Source organism: Oncorhynchus kisutch, unplaced genomic scaffold, assembly GCF_002021735.2.
Source record: "Oncorhynchus kisutch isolate 150728-3 unplaced genomic scaffold, Okis_V2 scaffold635, whole genome shotgun sequence".
Taxonomy (NCBI): Eukaryota; Metazoa; Chordata; class Actinopteri; order Salmoniformes; family Salmonidae; genus Oncorhynchus; species Oncorhynchus kisutch.
In genome coordinates this window covers 122005-148794 of record NW_022262580.1, presented here as the reverse complement: position 1 = coordinate 148794, position 26790 = coordinate 122005, and the positions used below count along the sequence as shown (strand labels likewise).

Genomic DNA, 26790 nt, shown 5'->3' with positions numbered 1-26790 from the left:
ATGTCAAATCAACAATATGTTAACATGTCAAATCAACAATATCTTAATGACATATGTCAAATCAACAATATGTTAACATGTCAAATCAACAATATGTTAATGACATATGTCAAATCAACAATATGTTAACATGTCAAATCAACAATATGTTAATGACATGGCTAATCAACAATATGTTAATGACATATGTCAAATCAACAATATGTTAATGACATATGGCTAATCAACAATATGTTAATGACATGGCTAATTAACAATATGTTAATGACTTACATAGGTGCCCTTGAAGAAGTAGATGTGATAGTCCCTCCTGTCATAGAAGGCTGTGTCTATAGGACTGGGCACCCCTGGGAACCCCTCAGAGATGAGTCTAGGGTAGAGGTGTCCCTCAGGGTCCACTGTAAACACCTGGTCATTGTCATCATCATACCTCCAGTACTGGGTGCCTAGTGTACACAAGGAGATATTCATACAAATATATTTATTCAACTTCTACAGATATTTTCATAACAGAGATCATTTCAAATCGCTTAAAAAAAACTAAACTAACAAGAGTCATTTAAAACAGCCATATGATAGAGTAGGTCTGGACTACGATTTACAGACAGAGTTGAACGTCAAGAGGGAGACTCAAGTCTTTAACAGATGGAGACACAGTCAAGAGGGAGACTCAAGCACCCTAATGATGGAACCACAGTCAAGACGGAGACTCAAGCCCCCTAATGATGGAACCACAGTCAAGACGGAGACTCAAGCCCCCTAATGATGGAAACACAGTCAAGACGGAGACTCAAGTCTTTAACAGATGGAGACACAGTCAAGACGGAGACTCAAGCCCCCTAATGATGGAACCACAGTCAAGACGGAGACTCAAGTCTTTAACAGATGGAGCCACAGTCAAGAGGAGACTCAAGTCTTTAACAGATGGAGACACAGTCAAGAGGGAGACTCAAACCCCCTAATGATGGAAACACAGTCAAGAGGTGACTCAAGTCTTTAACAGATGGAGCCACAGTCAAGAGGGAGACTTAAGCCTCTAACAGATGGAGACACAGTCAAGAGGAGACTCAAGTCTTTAACAGATGGAGCCACAGTCAAGAGGGAGACTCAAGCCCCCTAATGATGGAACCACAGTCAAGACGAAGACTCAAGCCCCCTAATGATGGAACCACAGTCAAGAAGGAGACTCAAGCCCCCTAATGATGGAACCACAGTCAAGGGGGAGACTCAAGCCTCCTAATGATGGAACCAGAGTCAAGAGGAAGACCCAAGTCTTTAACAGATGGAGCAACAGTCAAGAGGGAGACTCAAGTCCCCAACAGATGGAAACACAGTCAAGAGGGAGACTCAAGCCTCCTACAGATGGAACCACAGTCAAGAATGAGACTCAAGCCCCCTAATGATGGAACCACAGTCAAGAGGGAGACTCAAGCCTCCTACAGACGGAACCACAGTCAAGAGGGAGACTCAAGTCCCCAACAGATGGAAACACAGTCAAGAGGGAGACTCAAGCCTCCTACAGATGGAGACACAGTCAAGAGGGAGACTCAAGCCCCCTAATGATGGAACCACAGTCAAGAGGGAGACTCAAGCCTCTAACAGAGGAAGACACAGTCAAGAGGGAGACTCAAGACCCCAACAGATGGAACCACAGTCAAGAGGGAGACTCAAGTCTTTAACAGATGGAAACACAGTCAAGAGGGAGACTCAAGCCTCTAACAGAGGAAGACACAGTCAAGAGGGAGACTCAAGACCCCAACAGATGGAACCACAGTCAAGAGGGAGACTCAAGCCTCTAACAGATGGAGCCACAGTCAAGAGGGAGACTCAAGCCTCTAACAGATGGAACCACAGTCAAGAGGGAGACTCAAGCCTCTAACAGATGGAGCCACAGTCAAGAGGGAGACTCAAGCCTCCTACAGATGGAGCCACAGTCAAAAGAGAGAGAGAGAGAGAGAGAGAGAGACAGGTTTACTCTAGTCAGTTCCATTACCTTTAAAGAAGTAGACAGCATCAGTGTTCCTGTTCCACACGTGAACACAGACAGACAGACAGACAGACAGACAGACAGACAGACAGACAGACAGACAGACAGACAGACAGACAGACAGACAGACAGACAGACAGACAGACAGACAGACAGACAGACAGACAGACAGACAGACAGACAGACAGACAGACAGGTTTACTCTAGTCAGTTCCATTACCTTTAAAGAAGTAGACAGCATCAGTGTTCCTGTTCCACACGTGAACACATGCGTCTACCCCGTCGGGAGGTATGCCGTGCCAGCCCACCTGAAGAGCCACCGGGTCACCATAGCGGGTTCGGTTGGTCCTGTCCTCATACAGAGAGAAGAATGATTTCAACCCTTGCAATGAAGAACCATATATTTACGTGCGTTTTGAAAAATTCCAGATATTTATGTTTATATTTTGGGGGGGGAATGTTTATACAACATAATGAATGTAATTGTACATACACTACATGACCAAAAGTATGTGGACGCCTGCATCTCATTACATAATCATGGGCATTAAAATGGAGTTGGTCCCTCCCTTTGCAGCTCCACTCTTCTGGGAAGACTTTCCACTAGATGTTGGAACATTGCTACGGGGACTGACTTTCATTCAGCCATAACAGCATTAGTGAGGTCGGGCACTGATTTTGGGCGATTAGGCCTGGCTCACAGTCGGGGTTTCAATTCCACCCAAAGGTGTTCGATGGGGTTGAGGTCGGGCACTGATTTTGGGCGATTAGGCCCGGCTCGCATTCGGCCTTCCAATTCAACCCAAAGGTGTTCGATGGGGTTGAGGTCAGGGCTCTGTGCAGGCCAGTCAACTTCTTCCCCACCGATGTTGACAAACCATTTCTGTATGGACCTCGCTTTGTACACGGCGGCATTGCCATGCTGAAACAGGAAACTGTTGCCACAACATTGGAAGAACAGAATCATCTAGAATGTCATTGTATGCTGTAGCGTTAAGATTTTCCTTGACTGGAACTAAGGGGCCCAAACCATGAAAGACAGCCCCAGACCATTACTCGTCCTCCACCAAGGCACTATGCAATGGGGCAGGTAGCGTTCTTCTGGCATCCGCCAAACCCAGATGGTGAAGTGTGATTCATCACCCCAGAGAACGCGTTTCCACTGTTCCAGAGTCCAATGGCGGCAAACTTTACATCACTCCAGCTGACGCTTGGCATTGAGCATGGTGATCTTAGGCTTGTGTGCGGCTGCGCGGCCATGGAAACTCATTTCATAAAGCTCCCGACTAACAGTTATTGTGCTGACGTTGCTTCCAGAGGCAGTTTGGAACTTGGTTGTGAGTGTTGCAACCGAGGGACAGACAATTTTTACGTGCTTCAGCACTTCAGCTGGTCTCGTTCTGTGAGCTTGTGTGGCCTACCACTTTGCGGCTTAGCCATTGTTGCTCCTAGACGTTTCCACTACACAATAACAGACCTCAAGTTGACACATGATTCCATATGTGTTATTTCATAGTGTTGATGTCTTCACTATTATTCTACACTGTAGAAAATAGTACAAATAAAGAACAATCTGGAATGAGTCGGTGTGTCCAGACTATGGACTGGTACTGTATGTATATATATATATATTTCAACCTCTTTTCCATACTTTTTATAACGATGATTTAGGAAGTCTATCTCATTGTTTTCAAAATACACAAATACAGTGCCTTGCGAAAGTTTTCGGCCCCCTTGAAAAAGTTTGAAATATCCAATAAATGTCGTTCCACTTCATGATTGTGTCCCACTTGTTGTTGATTCTTCACAAAAAAATACAGTTTTATATCTTTATGTTTGAAGCCTGAAATGTGGCAAAAGGTCGCAAAGTTCAAGGGGGCCGAATACTTTCACAAGGCACTGTATAGTTGTTGGTCTGTAGAAATTCATTGACACACACCCAAAGTCGTTGAAGAGGTGCTGACTAACGGAAAGGTAAACTTTAAGATTGTGATTATTTGTCAGTTTTTACCTGTTCTCATAGAGCCAGTACCAGCCGTCCCTCATGAAGTAGGTGTTGAAACGAATCACCACCTCACCGTACTGGGTTCTCTCCTTCCTGATCCAGTCAAACACTGTGTTGTACTGACCCTTACAGCCCCCTAGAGGGAAACAGACCAGACTGTTGAACCTTACAGCCCCCTAGAGGGAAACAGACCAGACTGTTGAACCGTACAGCCCCCTAGAGGGAAACAGACCAGACTGTTGAACCTTACAGCCCCCTAGAGGGAAACAGACCAGACTGTTGAACCTTACAGCCCCCTAGAGGGAAACAGACCAGACTGTTGAACCTTACAGCCCCCAGAGGGAAACAGACCAGACTGTTGAACCGTACAGCCCCCTAGAGGGAAACAGACCAGACTGTTGAACCGTACAGCCCCCTAGAGGGAAACAGACCAGACTGTTGAACCGTACAGCCCCCTAGAGGGAAACAGACCAGACTGTTGAACCTTACAGCCCCCTAGAGGGAAACAGACCAGACTGTTGAACCTTACAGCCCCCTAGAGGGAAACAGACCAGACTGTTGAACCTTACAGCCCCCTAGAGGGAAACAGACCAGACTGTTGAACCTTACAGCCCCCTAGAGGGAAACAGACCAGACTGTTGAACCTTACAGCCCCCTAGAGGGAAACAGACCAGACTGTTGAACCTTACAGCCCCCTAGAGGGAAACAGACCAGACTGTTGAACCTTACAGCCCCCTAGAGGGAAACAGACCAGACAAACAGATGGAAGAGGATTTGACAGATAGCCAGGTAGCCAGACAGCCAGCCAGATGGTAGGTGGACAGGTGTAGGTAGGTAGGTAGGTAGGTAGACAGGTGTAGATAGGTAGGTAGGTAGGTAGGTAGGTAGGTAGGTAGGTAGGCAGGTAGGTAGGTGTAGGTAGGTAGGCAGGTAGGTAGGTAGGTAGGTAGACAGGTGTAGGTAGGTAGGTAGGTAGGTAGGTAGACAGGTGTAGGTAGGTAGGTAGGTAGGTAGGTAGATAGTTAGGTAGGTAGACAGGTGTTTGTAGGTAGGTAGGTAGGTAGGTAGACAGGTGTAGGCAGGTAGGTAGGTAGGTAGATAGGTAGGTAGGTAGACAGGTGTAGGTAGGTAGGTAGGTAGACAGGTGTAGGTAGGTAGGTAGGTAGGCAGGTAGTATATTCCTATTTCGTCCACTAGGTGGTACTGTTTCCACAACTTTCACATACAGTGGCTCTGTCCTACCATAGAGGTGCTGTATGGACTTCCTGTCCATCCAGTTGATCTCGAAGCCTGATTCCTGGGGCAGGTAACTTGGTTGCATAATGGAACCAGTCCTGTAGATGTGAGGCAGGCCCAGGACGTGGCCTATCTCATGCACTGCCACCTGACGGGTGGGAAAACAACGGTAGTATTCAGGGGTAATTACATTTTTTTTTTTTTCACCATTATTTAACCAGGTAGGCTAGTTGAGAACACCTTTATTTAACCAGGTAGGCTAGTTGAGAACACCTTTATTTAACCAGGTAGGCTAGTTGAGAACACCTTTATTTAACCAGGTAGGCTAGTTGAGAACACCTTTATTTAACCAGGTAGGCTAGTTGAGAACACCTTTATTTAACCAGGTAGGCTAGTTGAGAACACCTTTATTTAACCAGGTAGGCTAGTTGAGAACAAGTTCTCATTTGCAACTGCGACCTGGCCAAGATAAAGCATAGCAGTGTGAACAGACAACACAGAGTTACACATGGAGTAAACAATTAACAAGTCAATAACACAGTAGAAAACAAAGGGGGAGTCTATATACAATGTGTGCAAAAGGCATGAGGAGGTAGGCGAATAATTACAATTTTGCAGATTAACACTGGAGTGATAAATGATCAGATGGTCATGTACAGGTAGAGATATTGGTGTGCAAAAGAGCAGAAAAGTAAATAAATAAAAACAGTATGGGGATGAGGTAGGTGAAAATGGGTGGGCTATTTACCAATAGACTATGTACAGCTGCAGTGATCGGTTAGCTGCTTGACTAAATTACAGGTGCAAATAGGGTTAAGTACCTTGCTTAAGGGCACACTGACAGATTTTTCACCTCGTCGACTTGGGGACTCAACCACTAGGCTACCTGATAGTGCTCACTCAGCCCTGACATTTAACCACTAGGCTACCTGATAGTGCTCACTCAGCCCTGACATTTAACCACTAGGCTACCTGATAGTGCTCACTCAGCCCTGACATTTAACCACTAGGCTAACTGATAGTGCTCACTCAGCCCTGACATTTAACCACTAGGCTACCTGATAGTGCTCACTCAGCCCTGACATTTAACCACTAGGCTACCTGATAGTGCTCACTCAGCCCTGACATTTAACCACTAGGCTACCTGATAGTGCTCACTCAGCCCTGACATTTAACCACTAGGCTACCTGATGGTGCTCACTCAGCCCTGACATTTAACCACTAGGCTACCTGATAGTGCTCACTCAGCCCTGACATTTAACCACTAGGCTACCTGATAGTGCTCACTCAGCCCTGACATTTAACCACTAGGCTACCTTATAGTGCTCACTCAGCCCTGACATGTAACCACTAGGCTACCTGTCTCCTACCTGATAGTGCTCACTCAGCCCTGACATTCAACCACTAGGCTACCTGTCTCCTACCTGATACTGCTCACTCAGCCCTGACATTTAACCACTAGGCTACCTTATAGTGCTCACTCAGCCCTGACATGTAACCACTAGGCTACCTGTCTCCTACCTGATAGTGCTCACTCAGCCCTGACATTCAACCACTAGGCTACCTGTCTCCTACCTGATACTGCTCACTCAGCCCTGACATTTAACCACTAGGCTACCTTATAGTGCTCACTCAGCCCTGACATGTAACCACTAGGCTACCTGTCTCCTACCTGATAGTGCTCACTCAGCCCTGACATTTAACCACTAGGCTACCTGATAGTGCTCACTCAGCCCTGACATTTAACCACTAGGCTACCTGATGGTGCTCACTCAGCCCTGACATTTAACCACTAGGCTACCTGATGGTGCTCACTCAGCCCTGACATTTAACCACTAGGCTAACTGATAGTGCTCACTCAGCCCTGACATTTAACCACTAGGCTACCTGTCTCCTACCTGATGGTTCTCACTCAGCCCTGACATTTAACCACTAGACTACCTGTCTCCTACCTGATATTTCTCACTCAGCCCTGACATTTAACCCCTAGGTTACCTGTCTCCTACCTGATAGTTCTCACTCAGCCCTGACATTTAACCACTAGGCTACCTGATAGTGTTCACTCAGCCCTGACATTTAACCACTAGGCTACCTGATACTGCTCACTCAGCCCTGACATTCAACCACTAGGCTACCTGATAGTGCTCACTCAGCCCTGACATTCAACCACTAGGCTACCTGTCTCCTACCTGATAGTGCTCACTCAGCCCTGCCATTTAACCACTAGGCTACCTGTCTCCTACCTGATGGTTCTCACTCAGCCCTGACATTTAACCACTAGACTACCTGTCTCCTACCTGATATTTCTCACTCAGCCCTGACATTTAACCACTAGGTTACCTGTCTCCTACCTGATAGTTCTCACTCAGCCCTGACATTTAACCACTAGGCTACCTGATAGTGTTCACTCAGCCCTGACATTTAACCACTAGGCTACCTGATACTGCTCACTCAGCCCTGACATTCAACCACTAGGCTACCTGATGGTGCTCACTCAGCCCTGACATTCAACCACTAGGCTACCTGTCTCCTACCTGATAGTGCTCACTCAGCCCTGCCATTTAACCACTAGGCTACCTGTCTCCTACCTGATAGTGCTTACTCAGCCCTGACATTTAACCACTAGGCTACCTGATAGTGCTCACTCAGCCCTGACATTTAACCACTAGGCTACCTGTCTCCTACCTGATAGTGCTCACTCAGCCCTGCCATTTAACCACTAGGCTACCTGTCTCCTACCTGATAGTGCTTACTCAGCCATGGCATTTAACAACTAGGATACCTGATATTGCTCACTCAGCCCTGACATTTAACCACTATGCTACCTGTCTCCTACCTGATAGTGCTCACTCAGCCATGGCATTTAACCACTAGGCTACCTGATAGTGCTCACTCAGCCCTGACATTTAACCACTAGGCTACCTGATAGTTCTCACTCAGCCCTGACATTTAACCACTAGGCTACCTGTCTCCTACCTGATGGTGCTCACTCAGCCCTGACATTTAACCACTAGACTACCTGATAGTGCTCACTCAGCTCTGACATTTAACCACAAGGCTACCTGTCTCCTACCTGATGGTGCTCACTCAGCCCTGCCATTTAACCACTAGGCTACCTGTCTCCTACCTGATAGTGCTCACTCAGCCCTGACATTCAACCACTAGGCTACCTGATGGTGCTCACTCAGCCCTGACATTTAACCACTAGGCTACCTGATAGTGTTCACTCAGCCCTGACATTTAACCACTAGGCTACCTGTCTCCTACCTGATAGTGCTCACTCAGCCCTGACATTCAACCACTAGGCTACCTGATAGTGCTCACTCAGCCCTGACATTTAACCACTAGGCTACCTGATAGTGCTCACTCAGCCCTGACATTTAACCACTAGGCTACCTGATAGTGCTCACTCAGCCCTGACATTTAACCACTAGGCTACCTTATAGTGCTCACTCAGCCCTGACATGTAACCACTAGGCTACCTGTCTCCTACCTGATAGTGCTCACTCAGCCCTGACATTCAACCACTAGGCTACCTGTCTCCTACCTGATACTGCTCACTCAGCCCTGACATGTAACCACTAGGCTACCTGTCTCCTACCTGATAGTGCTCACTCAGCCCTGACATTCAACCACTAGGCTACCTGTCTCCTACCTGATACTGCTCACTCAGCCCTGACATTTAACCACTAGGCTACCTTATAGTGCTCACTCAGCTCTGACATGTAACCACTAGGCTACCTGTCTCCTACCTGATGGTGCTCACTCAGCCCTGACATTTACCCACTAGGCTACCTGATAGTGCTCACTCAGCCCTGACATTTAACCACTAGGCTACCTGATGGTGCTCACTCAGCCCTGACATTTAACCACTAGGCTACCTGATGGTGCTCACTCAGCCCTGACATTTAACCACTAGGCTACCTGATAGTGCTCACTCAGCCCTGACATTTAACCACTAGGCTACCTGTCTCCTACCTGATGGTTCTCACTCAGCCCTGACATTTAACCACTAGACTACCTGTCTCCTACCTGATATTTCTCACTCAGCCCTGACATTTAACCACTAGGTTACCTGTCTCCTACCTGATAGTTCTCACTCAGCCCTGACATTTAACCACTAGGCTACCTGATAGTGTTCACTCAGCCCTGACATTTAACCACTAGGCTACCTGATACTGCTCACTCAGCCCTGACATTCAACCACTAGGCTACCTGATAGTGCTCACTCAGCCCTGACATTCAACCACTAGGCTACCTGTCTCCTACCTGATAGTGCTCACTCAGCCCTGCCATTTAACCACTAGGCTACCTGTCTCCTACCTGATGGTTCTCACTCAGCCCTGACATTTAACCACTAGACTACCTGTCTCCTACCTGATATTTCTCACTCAGCCCTGACATTTAACCACTAGGTTCCCTGTCTCCTACCTGATAGTTCTCACTCAGCCCTGACATTTAACCACTAGGCTACCTGATAGTGTTCACTCAGCCCTGACATTTAACCACTAGGCTACCTGATACTGCTCACTCAGCCCTGACATTCAACCACTAGGCTACCTGATGGTGCTCACTCAGCCCTGACATTCAACCACTAGGCTACCTGTCTCCTACCTGATAGTGCTCACTCAGCCCTGCCATTTAACCACTAGGCTACCTGTCTCCTACCTGATAGTGCTTACTCAGCCCTGACATTTAACCACTAGGCTACCTGATAGTGCTCACTCAGCCCTGACATTTAACCACTAGGCTACCTGTCTCCTACCTGATAGTGCTCACTCAGCCCTGCCATTTAACCACTAGGCTACCTGTCTCCTACCTGATAGTGCTTACTCAGCCATGGCATTTAACAACTAGGATACCTGATATTGCTCACTCAGCCCTGACATTTAACCACTATGCTACCTGTCTCCTACCTGATAGTGCTCACTCAGCCATGGCATTTAACCACTAGGCTACCTGATAGTGCTCACTCAGCCCTGACATTTAACCACTAGGCTACCTGATAGTTCTCACTCAGCCCTGACATTTAACCACTAGGCTACCTGTCTCCTACCTGATGGTGCTCACTCAGCCCTGACATTTAACCACTAGACTACCTGATAGTGCTCACTCAGCTCTGACATTTAACCACAAGGCTACCTGTCTCCTACCTGATGGTGCTCACTCAGCCCTGACATTTAACCACTAGGCTACCTGTCTCCTACCTGATAGTGCTCACTCAGCCCTGACATTCAACCACTAGGCTACCTGATGGTGCTCACTCAGCCCTGACATTTAACCACTAGGCTACCTGATAGTGTTCACTCAGCCCTGACATTTAACCACTAGGCTACCTGTCTCCTACCTGATAGTGCTCACTCAGCCCTGACATTCAACCACTAGGCTACCTGATAGTGCTCACTCAGCCCTGACATTTAACCACTAGGCTACCTGATAGTGCTCACTCAGCCCTGACATTTAACCACTAGGCTACCTGATAGTGCTCACTCAGCCCTGACATTTAACCACTAGGCTACCTTATAGTGCTCACTCAGCCCTGACATGTAACCACTAGGCTACCTGTCTCCTACCTGATAGTGCTCACTCAGCCCTGACATTCAACCACTAGGCTACCTGTCTCCTACCTGATACTGCTCACTCAGCCCTGACATGTAACCACTAGGCTACCTGTCTCCTACCTGATAGTGCTCACTCAGCCCTGACATTCAACCACTAGGCTACCTGTCTCCTACCTGATACTGCTCACTCAGCCCTGACATTTAACCACTAGGCTACCTTATAGTGCTCACTCAGCTCTGACATGTAACCACTAGGCTACCTGTCTCCTACCTGATGGTGCTCACTCAGCCCTGACATTTACCCACTAGGCTACCTGATAGTGCTCACTCAGCCCTGACATTTAACCACTAGGCTACCTGATGGTGCTCACTCAGCCCTGACATTTAACCACTAGGCTACCTGATGGTGCTCACTCAGCCCTGACATTTAACCACTAGGCTACCTGATAGTGCTCACTCAGCCCTGACATTTAACCACTAGGCTACCTGTCTCCTACCTGATGGTTCTCACTCAGCCCTGACATTTAACCACTAGACTACCTGTCTCCTACCTGATATTTCTCACTCAGCCCTGACATTTAACCACTAGGTTACCTGTCTCCTACCTGATAGTTCTCACTCAGCCCTGACATTTAACCACTAGGCTACCTGATAGTGTTCACTCAGCCCTGACATTTAACCACTAGGCTACCTGATACTGCTCACTCAGCCCTGACATTCAACCACTAGGCTACCTGATAGTGCTCACTCAGCCCTGACATTCAACCACTAGGCTACCTGTCTCCTACCTGATAGTGCTCACTCAGCCCTGCCATTTAACCACTAGGCTACCTGTCTCCTACCTGATGGTTCTCACTCAGCCCTGACATTTAACCACTAGACTACCTGTCTCCTACCTGATATTTCTCACTCAGCCCTGACATTTAACCACTAGGTTCCCTGTCTCCTACCTGATAGTTCTCACTCAGCCCTGACATTTAACCACTAGGCTACCTGATAGTGTTCACTCAGCCCTGACATTTAACCACTAGGCTACCTGATACTGCTCACTCAGCCCTGACATTCAACCACTAGGCTACCTGATGGTGCTCACTCAGCCCTGACATTCAACCACTAGGCTACCTGTCTCCTACCTGATAGTGCTCACTCAGCCCTGCCATTTAACCACTAGGCTACCTGTCTCCTACCTGATAGTGCTTACTCAGCCCTGACATTTAACCACTAGGCTACCTGATAGTGCTCACTCAGCCCTGACATTTAACCACTAGGCTACCTGTCTCCTACCTGATAGTGCTCACTCAGCCCTGCCATTTAACCACTAGGCTACCTGTCTCCTACCTGATAGTGCTTACTCAGCCATGGCATTTAACAACTAGGATACCTGATATTGCTCACTCAGCCCTGACATTTAACCACTATGCTACCTGTCTCCTACCTGATAGTGCTCACTCAGCCATGGCATTTAACCACTAGGCTACCTGATAGTGCTCACTCAGCCCTGACATTTAACCACTAGGCTACCTGATAGTTCTCACTCAGCCCTGACATTTAACCACTAGGCTACCTGTCTCCTACCTGATGGTGCTCACTCAGCCCTGACATTTAACCACTAGACTACCTGATAGTGCTCACTCAGCTCTGACATTTAACCACAAGGCTACCTGTCTCCTACCTGATGGTGCTCACTCAGCCCTGACATTTAACCACTAGGCTACCTGTCTCCTACCTGATAGTGCTCACTCAGCCCTGACATTCAACCACTAGGCTACCTGATGGTGCTCACTCAGCCCTGACATTTAACCACTAGGCTACCTGATAGTGTTCACTCAGCCCTGACATTTAACCACTAGGCTACCTGTCTCCTACCTGATAGTGCTCACTCAGCCCTGACATTCAACCACTAGGCTACCTGATGGTGCTCACTCAGCCCTGACATTTAACCACTAGGCTACCTGATAGTGCTCACTCAGCCCTGACATTTAACCACTAGGCTACCTGATAGTGCTCACTCAGCCCTGACATTTAACCACTAGGCTACCTTATAGTGCTCACTCAGCCCTGACATGTAACCACTAGGCTACCTGTCTCCTACCTGATAGTGCTCACTCAGCCCTGACATTCAACCACTAGGCTACCTGTCTCCTACCTGATACTGCTCACTCAGCCCTGACATGTAACCACTAGGCTACCTGTCTCCTACCTGATAGTGCTCACTCAGCCCTGACATTCAACCACTAGGCTACCTGTCTCCTACCTGATACTGCTCACTCAGCCCTGACATTTAACCACTAGGCTACCTTATAGTGCTCACTCAGCTCTGACATGTAACCACTAGGCTACCTGTCTCCTACCTGATGGTGCTCACTCAGCCCTGACATTTACCCACTAGGCTACCTGATAGTGCTCACTCAGCCCTGACATTTAACCACTAGGCTACCTGATGGTGCTCACTCAGCCCTGACATTTAACCACTAGGCTACCTGATGGTGCTCACTCAGCCCTGACATTTAACCACTAGGCTACCTGATAGTGCTCACTCAGCCCTGACATTTAACCACTAGGCTACCTGTCTCCTACCTGATGGTTCTCACTCAGCCCTGACATTTAACCACTAGACTACCTGTCTCCTACCTGATATTTCTCACTCAGCCCTGACATTTAACCACTAGGTTACCTGTCTCCTACCTGATAGTTCTCACTCAGCCCTGACATTTAACCACTAGGCTACCTGATAGTGTTCACTCAGCCCTGACATTTAACCACTAGGCTACCTGATAGTGCTCACTCAGCCCTGACATTTAACCACTAGACTACCTGTCTCCTACCTGATATTTCTCACTCAGCCCTGACATTTAACCACTAGGTTACCTGTCTCCTACCTGATAGTTCTCACTCAGCCCTGACATTTAACCACTAGGCTACCTGATAGTGTTCACTCAGCCCTGACATTTAACCACTAGGCTACCTGATACTGCTCACTCAGCCCTGACATTCAACCACTAGGCTACCTGATAGTGCTCACTCAGCCCTGACATTCAACCACTAGGCTACCTGTCTCCTACCTGATAGTGCTCACTCAGCCCTGCCATTTAACCACTAGGCTACCTGTCTCCTACCTGATAGTGCTTACTCAGCCCTGACATTTAACCACTAGGCTACCTGATAGTGCTCACTCAGCCCTGACATTTAACCACTAGGCTACCTGATAGTTCTCACTCAGCCCTGACATTTAACCACTAGGCTACCTGTCTCCTACTTGATGGTGCTCACTCAGCCCTGACATTTAACCACTAGACTACCTGATAGTGCTCACTCAGCTCTGACATTTAACCACAAGGCTACCTGTCTCCTACCTGATGGTGCTCACTCAGCCCTGACATTTAACCACTAGGCTACCTGTCTCCTACCTGATAGTGCTCACTCAGCCCTGACATTCAACCACTAGGCTACCTGATGGTGCTCACTCAGCCCTGACATTTAACCACTAGGCTACCTGATAGTGTTCACTCAGCCCTGACATTTAACCACTAGGCTACCTGTCTCCTACCTGATAGTGCTCACTCAGCCCTGACATTCAACCACTAGGCTACCTGATGGTGCTCACTCAGCCCTGACATTTAACCACTAGGCTACCTGATAGTGTTCACTCAGCCCTGACATTTAACCACTAGGCTACCTGTCTCCTACCTGATAGTGCTCACTCAGCCCTGACATTCAACCACTAGGCTACCTGATGGTGCTCACTCAGCCCTGACATTTAACCACTAGGCTACCTGATAGTGCTCACTCAGCCCTGACATTTAACCACTAGGCTACCTGTCTCCTACCTGATAGTGCTCACTCAGCCCTGCCATTTAACCACTAGGCTACCTGTCTCCTACCTGATAGTGCTTACTCAGCCATGGCATTTAACAACTAGGATACCTGATATTGCTCACTCAGCCCTGACATTTAACCACTAGGCTACCTGATAGTTCTCACTCAGCCCTGACATTTAACCACTAGGCTACCTGTCTCCTACCTGATGGTGCTCACTCAGCCCTGACATTTAACCACTAGACTACCTGATAGTGCTCACTCAGCTCTGACATTTAACCACAAGGCTACCTGTCTCCTACCTGATGGTGCTCACTCAGCCCTGACATTTAACCACTAGGCTACCTGTCTCCTACCTGATAGTGCTCACTCAGCCCTGACATTCAACCACTAGGCTACCTGATGGTGCTCACTCAGCCCTGACATTCAACCACTAGGCTACCTGATGGTGCTCACTCAGCCCTGACATTTAACCACTAGGCTACCTGATAGTGCTCACTCAGCCCTGACATTTAACCACTAGGCTACCTGATAGTGCTCACTCAGCCCTGACATTTAACCACTAGGCTACCTTATAGTGCTCACTCAGCCCTGACATGTAACCACTAGGCTACCTGTCTCCTACCTGATAGTGCTCACTCAGCCCTGACATTCAACCACTAGACTACCTGTCTCCTACCTGATATTTCTCACTCAGCCCTGACATTTAACCACTAGGTTACCTGTCTCCTACCTGATAGTTCTCACTCAGCCCTGACATTTAACCACTAGGCTACCTGATAGTGTTCACTCAGCCCTGACATTTAACCACTAGGCTACCTGATACTGCTCACTCAGCCCTGACATTCAACCACTAGGCTACCTGATAGTGCTCACTCAGCCCTGACATTCAACCACTAGGCTACCTGTCTCCTACCTGATAGTGCTCACTCAGCCCTGCCATTTAACCACTAGGCTACCTGTCTCCTACCTGATAGTGCTTACTCAGCCCTGACATTTAACCACTAGGCTACCTGATAGTGCTCACTCAGCCCTGACATTTAACCACTAGGCTACCTGTCTCCTACCTGATAGTGCTCACTCAGCCCTGCCATTTAACCACTAGGCTACCTGTCTCCTACCTGATAGTGCTTACTCAGCCATGGCATTTAACAACTAGGATACCTGATATTGCTCACTCAGCCCTGACATTTAACCACTATGCTACCTGTCTCCTACCTGATAGTGCTCACTCAGCCATGGCATTTAACCACTAGGCTACCTGATAGTGCTCACTCAGCCCTGACATTTAACCACTAGGCTACCTGATAGTTCTCACTCAGCCCTGACATTTAACCACTAGGCTACCTGTCTCCTACCTGATGGTGCTCACTCAGCCCTGACATTTAACCACTAGACTACCTGATAGTGCTCACTCAGCTCTGACATTTAACCACAAGGCTACCTGTCTCCTACCTGATGGTGCTCACTCAGCCCTGACATTTAACCACTAGGCTACCTGTCTCCTACCTGATAGTGCTCACTCAGCCCTGACATTCAACCACTAGGCTACCTGATGGTGCTCACTCAGCCCTGACATTTAACCACTAGGCTACCTGATAGTGTTCACTCAGCCCTGACATTTAACCACTAGGCTACCTGTCTCCTACCTGATAGTGCTCACTCAGCCCTGACATTCAACCACTAGGCTACCTGATGGTGCTCACTCAGCCCTGACATTTAACCACTAGGCTACCTGATAGTGTTCACTCAGCCCTGATATTTAACCACTAGGCTACCTGTCTTCTACCTGATATTGCTCACTTAGCCCTGACATTTAACCACTAGGCTACCTGTCTCCTACCTGATATTGCTCACTCAGCCCTGACATTTAACCACTAGGCTACCTGATAGTGCTCCCTCAGCCCTGCCATTTAACCACTAGGCTACCTGTCTTCTACCTGATATTGCTCACTCAGCCCTGACATTTAACCACTAGGCTACCTGATATTGCTCACTCAGCCCTGACATTTAACCACTAGGCTACCTGTCTCCTACCTGATAGTGCTCACTCAGCCCTGACATTTAACCACTAGGCTACCTGTCTCCTACCTGATAGTGCTCACTCAGCCCTGACATTTAACCACTAGGTTACCTGATAGTGCTCACTCAGCCCTGACATTCAACCACTAGGCTACCTGAAGGTGCTCACTCAGCCCTGACATTTAACCACTAGGCTACCTGTCTCCTACCTGATGGTTCTCACTCAGCCCTGACATTTAACCACTAGACTACCTGTCTCCTACCTGATATTTCTCACTCAGCCCTGACATTTAACCACTAGGTTACCTGTCTCCTACCTGATAGTTCTCACTCAGCCCTGACATTTAACCACTAGGCTACCTGATAGTGTTCACTCAGCCCTGACATTTAACCACTAGGCTACCTGATACTGCTCACTCAGCCCTGACATTCAACCACTAGGCTACCTGATAGTGCTCACTCAGCCCTGACATTCAACCACTAGGCTACCTGTCTCCTACCTGATAGTGCTCACTCAGCCCTGCCATTTAACCACTAGGCTACCTGTCTCCTACCTGATAGTGCTTACTCAGCCCTGACATTTAACCACTAGGCTACCTGATAGTGCTCACTCAGCCCTGACATTTAACCACTAGGCTACCTGTCTCCTACCTGATAGTGCTCACTCAGCCCTGCCATTTAACCACTAGGCTACCTGTCTCCTACCTGATAGTGCTTACTCAGCCATGGCATTTAACAACTAGGATACCTGATATTGCTCACTCAGCCCTGACATTTAACCACTATGCTACCTGTCTCCTACCTGATAGTGCTCACTCAGCCATGGCATTTAACCACTAGGCTACCTGATAGTGCTCACTCAGCCCTGACATTTAACCACTAGGCTACCTGATAGTTCTCACTCAGCCCTGACATTTAACCACTAGGCTACCTGTCTCCTACTTGATGGTGCTCACTCAGCCCTGACATTTAACCACTAGACTACCTGATAGTGCTCACTCAGCTCTGACATTTAACCACAAGGCTACCTGTCTCCTACCTGATGGTGCTCACTCAGCCCTGACATTTAACCACTAGGCTACCTGTCTCCTACCTGATAGTGCTCACTCAGCCCTGACATTCAACCACTAGGCTACCTGATGGTGCTCACTCAGCCCTGACATTTAACCACTAGGCTACCTGATAGTGTTCACTCAGCCCTGACATTTAACCACTAGGCTACCTGTCTCCTACCTGATAGTGCTCACTCAGCCCTGACATTCAACCACTAGGCTACCTGATGGTGCTCACTCAGCCCTGACATTTAACCACTCGGCTACCTGATAGTGTTCACTCAGCCCTGACATTTAACCACTAGGCTACCTGTCTCCTACCTGATAGTGCTCACTCAGCCCTGACATTCAACCACTAGGCTACCTGATGGTGCTCACTCAGCCCTGACATTTAACCACTAGGCTACCTGATAGTGCTCACTCAGCCCTGACATTTAACCACTAGGCTACCTGTCTCCTACCTGATAGTGCTCACTCAGCCCTGCCATTTAACCACTAGGCTACCTGTCTCCTACCTGATAGTGCTTACTCAGCCATGGCATTTAACAACTAGGATACCTGATATTGCTCACTCAGCCCTGACATTTAACCACTATGCTACCTGTCTCCTACCTGATAGTGCTCACTCAGCCATGGCATTTAACCACTAGGCTACCTGATAGTGCTCACTCAGCCCTGACATTTAACCACTAGGCTACCTGATAGTTCTCACTCAGCCCTGACATTTAACCACTAGGCTACCTGTCTCCTACCTGATGGTGCTCACTCAGCCCTGACATTTAACCACTAGACTACCTGATAGTGCTCACTCAGCTCTGACATTTAACCACAAGGCTACCTGTCTCCTACCTGATGGTGCTCACTCAGCCCTGACATTTAACCACTAGGCTACCTGTCTCCTACCTGATAGTGCTCACTCAGCCCTGACATTCAACCACTAGGCTACCTGATGGTGCTCACTCAGCCCTGACATTCAACCACTAGGCTACCTGATGGTGCTCACTCAGCCCTGACATTTAACCACTAGGCTACCTGATAGTGCTCACTCAGCCCTGACATTTAACCACTAGGCTACCTGATAGTGCTCACTCAGCCCTGACATTTAACCACTAGGCTACCTTATAGTGCTCACTCAGCCCTGACATGTAACCACTAGGCTACCTGTCTCCTACCTGATAGTGCTCACTCAGCCCTGACATTCAACCACTAGGCTACCTGTCTCCTACCTGATACTGCTCACTCAGCCCTGACATGTAACCACTAGGCTACCTGTCTCCTACCTGATAGTGCTCACTCAGCCCTGACATTCAACCACTAGGCTACCTGTCTCCTACCTGATACTGCTCACTCAGCCCTGACATTTAACCACTAGGCTACCTTATAGTGCTCACTCAGCTCTGACATGTAACCACTAGGCTACCTGTCTCCTACCTGATGGTGCTCACTCAGCCCTGACATTTAACCACTAGGCTACCTGATAGTGCTCACTCAGCCCTGACATTTAACCACTAGGCTACCTGATGGTGCTCACTCAGCCCTGACATTTAACCACTAGGCTACCTGATGGTGCTCACTCAGCCCTGACATTTAACCACTAGGCTACCTGATAGTGCTCACTCAGCCCTGACATTTAACCACTAGGCTACCTGTCTCCTACCTGATGGTTCTCACTCAGCCCTGACATTTAACCACTAGACTACCTGTCTCCTACCTGATATTTCTCACTCAGCCCTGACATTTAACCACTAGGTTACCTGTCTCCTACCTGATAGTTCTCACTCAGCCCTGACATTTAACCACTAGGCTACCTGATAGTGTTCACTCAGCCCTGACATTTAACCACTAGGCTACCTGATACTGCTCACTCAGCCCTGACATTCAACCACTAGGCTACCTGATAGTGCTCACTCAGCCCTGACATTCAACCACTAGGCTACCTGTCTCCTACCTGATAGTGCTCACTCAGCCCTGCCATTTAACCACTAGGCTACCTGTCTCCTACCTGATAGTGCTTACTCAGCCCTGACATTTAACCACTAGGCTACCTGATAGTGCTCACTCAGCCCTGACATTTAACCACTAGGCTACCTGTCTCCTACCTGATAGTGCTCACTCAGCCCTGCCATTTAACCACTAGGCTACCTGTCTCCTACCTGATAGTGCTTACTCAGCCATGGCATTTAACAACTAGGATACCTGATATTGCTCACTCAGCCCTGACATTTAACCACTATGCTACCTGTCTCCTACCTGATAGTGCTCACTCAGCCATGGCATTTAACCACTAGGCTACCTGATAGTGCTCACTCAGCCCTGACATTTAACCACTAGGCTACCTGATAGTTCTCACTCAGCCCTGACATTTAACCACTAGGCTACCTGTCTCCTACCTGATGGTGCTCACTCAGCCCTGACATTTAACCACTAGACTACCTGATAGTGCTCACTCAGCTCTGACATTTAACCACAAGGCTACCTGTCTCCTACCTGATGGTGCTCACTCAGCCCTGACATTTAACCACTAGGCTACCTGTCTCCTACCTGATAGTGCTCACTCAGCCCTGACATTCAACCACTAGGCTACCTGATGGTGCTCACTCAGCCCTGACATTTAACCACTAGGCTACCTGATAGTGTTCACTCAGCCCTGACATTTAACCACTAGGCTACCTGTCTCCTACCTGATAGTGCTCACTCAGCCCTGACATTCAACCACTAGGCTACCTGATGGTGCTCACTCAGCCCTGACATTTAACCACTAGGCTACCTGATAGTGTTCACTCAGCCCTGATATTTAACCACTAGGCTACCTGTCTTCTACCTGATATTGCTCACTTAGCCCTGACATTTAACCACTAGGCTACCTGTCTCCTACCTGATATTGCTCACTCAGCCCTGACATTTAACCACTAGGCTACCTGATAGTGCTCCCTCAGCCCTGCCATTTAACCACTAGGCTACCTGTCTTCTACCTGATATTGCTCACTCAGCCCTGACATTTAACCACTAGGCTACCTGATATTGCTCACTCAGCCCTGACATTTAACCACTAGGCTACCTGTCTCCTACCTGATAGTGCTCACTCAGCCCTGACATTTAACCACTAGGCTACCTGTCTCCTACCTGATAGTGCTCACTCAGCCCTGACATTTAACCACTAGGTTACCTGATAGTGCTCACTCAGCCCTGACATTCAACCACTAGGCTACCTGAAGGTGCTCACTCAGCCCTGACATTTAACCACTAGGCTACCTGTCTCCTACCTGATAGTTCTCACTCAGACCTGACATTTAACCACTAGGCTACCTGAAGGTGCTCACTCAGCCCTGACATTTAACCACTAGGCTACCTGTCTCCTACCTGATAGTTCTCACTCAGCCCTGACATTTAACCACTAGGCTACCTGAAGGTGCTCACTCAGCCCTGACATTTAACCACTAGGCTACCTGATAGTGCTCACTCAGCCCTGACATTTAACCACTAGGCTACCTGAAGGTGCTCACTCAGCCCTGACATTTAACCACTAGGCTACCTGTCTCCTACCTGAAGGTGCTCACTCAGCCCTGACATTTAACCACTAGGCTACCTGTCTCCTACCTGATAGTGCTCACTCAGCCCTGACATTTAACCACTAGGCTACCTGTCTCCTACCTGATAGTGCTCACTCAGCCCTCAGGTTTCCTGGGTTTTCTAATATTTACATGAATGTAGTTTGTCTTATAAATGAACGCAGGGAAGGCAGGCAGGTACAACACAAAATCACAAGTCCATCAGATATTACAGATAACCATCATGTTTGAATCAAAACATCCTGTCCCACACTCACTTTGAGCAGGCTGATGCCACTGCCAGTGTTAGGTGCAGTAAAATGTTCATCGTCATCGAAGTGAATGTCTCCCAGGAACCAGGCGTGAGCAAACTCTCGTCCAGTACCATCGAACTTCTGGTTGCATCCCAAGTGTCTCCCTGCATGGTTGAAACACAACGAAAAGGACACACTATCTATCGTCATCGCCTCTACAAAATGTAAAGATATAACATTTTTTTTAAATAACCATTTCCAGGGAAGATATAGCATAATGAAAGCCTGGTCCGTGATCTGCTTGTGCCGTCCTGCCAGCTGACAACAAGACAGCATATACAGGTCTGGGACCAGGCTAGAGTAGATGCAATTTATTCATAACATTCAATTCATCCCAAATACACAGGTAATATTGTCTAAACCAAGGCATGTGAGACGAGACTGGGTACCAGTCTGTTTTTACGAACATTCCAGTCCTTGTACTTTGTGTCATTGCATTACAGGGACTGGTAAGGACCGGTATGTGAGTAGAAATGGACTGGTGCCCAGGCTAATACGAGACCCACCTGTTCCAAAACCCAGTTTGATGTCTACATCCGCCAGGGGAGAGGATGTGTCCTCTATAAACTCCAGGGGAGACACCTCGCTCCACATCCTGAAGGCCAGGCTGATGATATGTCTCTGGTCCTGTATGGTCAGCTGACTGCTGTAACCCTCTCCTAGACATGAACAAAGGCCAGCACACACTCTGTTGAATATGACAAGTCTCTGGCCTCATAGTAACCCTCACCAATCAGTCTCATAGTAACCCTCACCAATCAGTCTCATAGTAACCCTCCCTTATCAGCCTCGTAGTAACCCTCACCTATCAGTATCATAGTAACCCTCCCTTATCAGTCTCATAGTAACCCTCCCTTATCAGCCTCGTAGTAACCCTCACCTATCAGTATCATAGTAACCCTCACCTATCAGTCTCATAGTAACCCTCACCTATCAGTCTCATAGTAACCCTCACCTATCAGTCTCATAGTAGCCCTCACCTATCAGTATCATAGTAACCCTCACCTATCAGTCTCATAGTAACCCTCACCTATCAGCCTCATAGTAACTCTCACCTATCAGCCTCATAGTAACCCTCCCTTATCAGTCTCATAGTAACTCTCACCTATCAGCCTCCACTTCAGCACCATTTTGGAGAATGCCATGTTTCCCCATGCACGTTTCCCCACATGTCTCTTCTGCCTCCGCTTGGACAGCAGTGAGGCCACGCGGTTCTGATGCTGATGAGGTCTGTCAGTAGCAGTGGTAGGAAAAGGGCTCCGATGAGTTCTGTCAGTAGCAGTGGTAGGAGGAGGGCTCTGATGAGGTCTGTCAGTAGCAGTGGTAGGAGGAGGGCTCTGATGAGGTCTGTCAGTAGCAGTGGTAGGAGGAGGGCTCTGATGAGGTCTGTCAGTAGCAGTGGTAGGAGGAGGGCTCTGATGAGGTCTGTCAGTAGCAGTGGTAGGAGGAGGGATCCGATGAGGTCTGTCAGTAGCAGTGGTAGGAGGAGGGCTCTGATGAGGTCTGTCAGTAGCAGGGGTAGGATGAGGGCTCTGATGAGGTCTGTCAGTAGCAGTGGTAGGAGGAGGGCTCTGATGAGGTCTGTCAGTAGCAGTGGTAGGAGGAGGGCTCTGATGAGGTCTGTCAGTAGCAGTGGTAGGAGGAGGGCTCTGATGAGGTCTGTCATTAGCAGTGGTAAGAGGAGGTTTCTGATGAGGTCTGTCAGTAGCAGTGGTAGGAGGAGGGTTCTGATGAGGTCTGTCAGTAGCAGTGGTAGGAGGGTTCTGATGAGGTCTGTCATTAGCAGTGGTAGGAGTGCGGCTCCAATGAGGTCTGTCAGTAGCAGTGGTAGGAGTGCTCCATTGAGGTCTGTCAGTAGCAATGGTAAGAGGAGGGCTCTGACGCTGATGAGGTCTGTCAGTAGCAGTGGTAGGAGTGCGGCTCCAATGAGGTCTGTCAGTAGCAGTGGTAGGAGTGCTCCATTGAGGTCTGTCAGTAGCAATGGTAAGAGGAGGGCTCTGACTCTGTTGAGGTCTGTCAGTAGCAGTGGTAGGAGGAGGGCTCTGATGAGGTCTATCAGTAGCAGTGATAGGAGGAGGGCTCTGACGCTGATGAGGTCTGTCAGTAGCAGTGGTAGGAGGAGGGCTCTGATGAGGTCTGTCAGTAGCAGTGGTAGGAGGAGGGCTCTGATGAGGTCTGTCAGTAGCAGTGGTAGGAGGAGGGCTCTGATGAGGTTTGTCAGTAGCAGTGGTAGGAGGAGGGCTCTGATGAGGTCTGTCAGTAGCAGTGGTAGGAGGAGGCCTCTGATGAGGTCTGTCAGTAGCAGTGGTAGGAGGAGGGCTCTGATGAGGTCTGTCAATAGCAGTGGTAGGAGGAGGGCTCTGACGCTGATGAGGTCTGTCAGTACCAGTGGTAGGAGGAGGGCTCTGATGAGGTCTGTCAGTAGCAGTGGTAGGAGGAGGGCTCTGATGAGGTCTGTCAGTAGCAGTGGTAGGAGGAGGCCTCTGATGAGGTCTGTCAGTAGCAGTGGTAGGAGGAGGCCTCTGATGAGGTCTGTCAGTAGCAGTGGTAGGAGGAGGCCTCTGATGAGGTCTGTCAGTAGCAGTGGTAGGAGGAGGCCTCTGATGAGGTCTGTCAGTAGCAGTGGTAGGAGGAGGCCTCTGATGAGGTCTGTCAGTAGCAGTGGTAGGAGGAGGCCTCTGATGAGGTCTGTCAGTAGCAGTGGTAGGAGGAGGCCTCTGATGAGGTCTGTCAGTAGCAGTGGTAGGAGGAGGCCTCTGATGAGGTCTGTCAGTAGCAGTGGTAGGAGGAGGCCTCTGATGAGGTCTGTCAGTAGCAGTGGTAGGAGGAGGGCTCCGATGAGGTCTGTCAGTAGCAGTGGTAGGAGGAGGCCTCTGATGAGGTCTGTCAGTAGCAGTGGTAGGAGGAGGCCTCTGATGAGGTCTGTCAGTAGCAGTGGTAGGAGGAGGGCTCTGATGAGGTCTGTCAGTAGCAGTGGTAGGAGGAGGGCTCTGATGAGGTCTGTCAGTAGCAGTGGTAGGAGGAGGGCTCTGATGAGGTCTGTCAGTAGCAGTGGTAGGAGGAGGGCTCTGATGAGGTCTGTCAGTAGCAGTGGTAGAAGGAGGGCACCGATGAGGACTGTCAGTAGCAGTGGTAGGAGGAGGGCTCTGATGAGGTCTGTCAGTAGCAGTGGTAGAAGGAGGGCTCCGATGAGGTCTGTCAGTAGCAGTGGTAGAAGGAGGGCTCTGATGAGGTCTGTCAGTAGCAGTGGTAGGAGGAGGCCTCTGATGAGGTCTGTCAGTAGCAGTGGTAGGAGGAGGCCTCTGATGAGGTCTGTCAGTAGCAGTGGTAGGAGGAGGCCTCTGATGAGGTCTGTCAGTAGCAGTGGTAGGAGGAGGCCTCTGATGAGGTCTGTCAGTAGCAGTGGTAGGAGGAGGGCTCTGATGAGGTCTGTCAGTAGCAGTGGTAGGAGGAGGCCTCTGAGGTCTGTCAGTAGCAGTGGTAGGAGGAGGGCTCTGATGAGGTCTGTCAGTAGCAGTGGTAGGAGGAGGCCTCTGATGAGGTCTGTCAGTAGCAGTGGTAGGGTCGTTCCCTGTGTGACTGTGTGTATTGCTGTTATTCTCTGTGTTGTTTATAGCAGAATCATTGAGAGTATCACCGACTGGGTCGTAGTATTCTGTTGTGCTACTGGCAGATATATCACCTTTGTGGGTGCTAACAGTGCTATTAAAAATGTCACTGAATGAATTGTCAACCTCTGTATAGTTTCCATCAGTGCCATTAGAAAGGTTAGTCAATATGTTATTGTCCACTGGGTAATCAGTAGCAGAGCCATTTAAAACACCACTGAAGGTTTTGTTAGAGTATTCTGAGGTGTCTGTGTTCTTAGTTAGCCAGGTGGCGGTGTTGATACCAAGCGCTGAGCTGGTGGAGTCGTGTACTTCCTCAGTAGCATCATCCGTCTCCTTATCCGGGACCCCACACCTTGGCTTGTTCATGGCAGCCTTGGTGGCGTCGTCAAACAGCCCTGTGACAGACAGGCCGGACACCATCTGGAAGTCTCTGAGAGCTGAGATGAAGGCTTGGCTTTCAGTGGGATTTGGAGAGTCTTCGTCATCATCATCATCATCAGTCTCTGCACGTGACAACGATGAGTCTCCCTCCTGTATCCCAGATAGGTCTTCCTCCCCGGGAAAGTCTTCATCGTTAGAAATGCCTGTTGATTGGTCAAACTGGAGCTCCTCCCAGTTCACCGGTCTTATGAAGCCGTACCTTGAGAGAAATAGCTGGAAATATGGCATGTTGTTAAAACAGCTGGTAGAACTAACACCTCTAGAACATCTAACAGGAAATAACCTAGTCTGGGCACCAGTCTGTTTAGATAACATTCCTCTAGTCTGTTTAGATAACATTCCTCTAGTCTGTTTAGATAACATTCCTCTAGTCTGTTTAGATAACATTCCTCTAGTCTGTTTAGATAACATTCCTCTAGTCTGTTTAGATAACATGCCTCTAGTCTGTTTAGATAACATGCCTCTAGTCTGTTTAGATAACATTCCTCTAGTCTGGGTACCAGTCTGTTTAGATAACATTCCTCTAGTCTGGTACCACTCTGTTTAGATAACATTCCTCTAGTCTGGGTACCAGTCTGTTTAGATAACATTCCTCTAGTCTGGGTACCAGTCTGTTTAGATAACATTCATCTAGTCTGGGTACCAGTCTGTTTAGATAACATTCCTCTAGTCTGGGTACCAGTCTGTTTAGATAACATTCCTAAAGTCTGGTACCAGTCTGTTTAGATAACATTCATCTAGTCTGGGTACCAGTCTGTTTAGATAACATTCCTCTAGTCTGGGTACCACTCTGTTTAGATAACATTCATCTAGTCTGGTACCAGTCTGTTTAGATAACATTCCTCTAGTCTGGGTACCAGTCTGTTTAGATAACATTCCTCTAGTCTGGTACCACTCTGTTTAGATAACATTCCTCTAGTCTGGGTACCAGTCTGTTTAGATAACATTCCTCTAGTCTGGGTACCAGTCTGTTTAGATAACATTCATCTAGTCTGGGTACCAGTCTGTTTAGATAACATTCCTCTAGTCTGGGTACCAGTCTGTTTAGATAACATTCCTAAAGTCTGGTACCAGTCTGTTTAGATAACATTCATCTAGTCTGGGTACCAGTCTGTTTAGATAACATTCCTCTAGTCTGGGTACCACTCTGTTTAGATAACATTCATCTAGTCTGGTACCAGTCTGTTTAGATAACAT

General features: G+C 48.4%; 1 protein-coding gene across 1 annotated transcript in view; it reads right to left on the bottom strand.

Moving 5' to 3' along the window:
* The window catches only part of mmp21 (matrix metallopeptidase 21), a 31507-nt gene that overhangs the window by 2335 nt on the left and 2382 nt on the right, over nucleotides 1-26790 (bottom strand). Inside the window, exons 2-9 of the mRNA XM_031815821.1 lie at nucleotides 25032-25806; nucleotides 22647-23858; nucleotides 22048-22200; nucleotides 21506-21645; nucleotides 5235-5376; nucleotides 3999-4128; nucleotides 2208-2335; nucleotides 274-446 (exon numbers count right to left, since the gene is read on the bottom strand). Of these exons, the coding sequence (XP_031671681.1) occupies nucleotides 274-446; nucleotides 2208-2335; nucleotides 3999-4128; nucleotides 5235-5376; nucleotides 21506-21645; nucleotides 22048-22200; nucleotides 22647-23858; nucleotides 25032-25806 (2853 nt within the window). The remainder of the gene's footprint in view (nucleotides 1-273; nucleotides 447-2207; nucleotides 2336-3998; nucleotides 4129-5234; nucleotides 5377-21505; nucleotides 21646-22047; nucleotides 22201-22646; nucleotides 23859-25031; nucleotides 25807-26790) is intronic.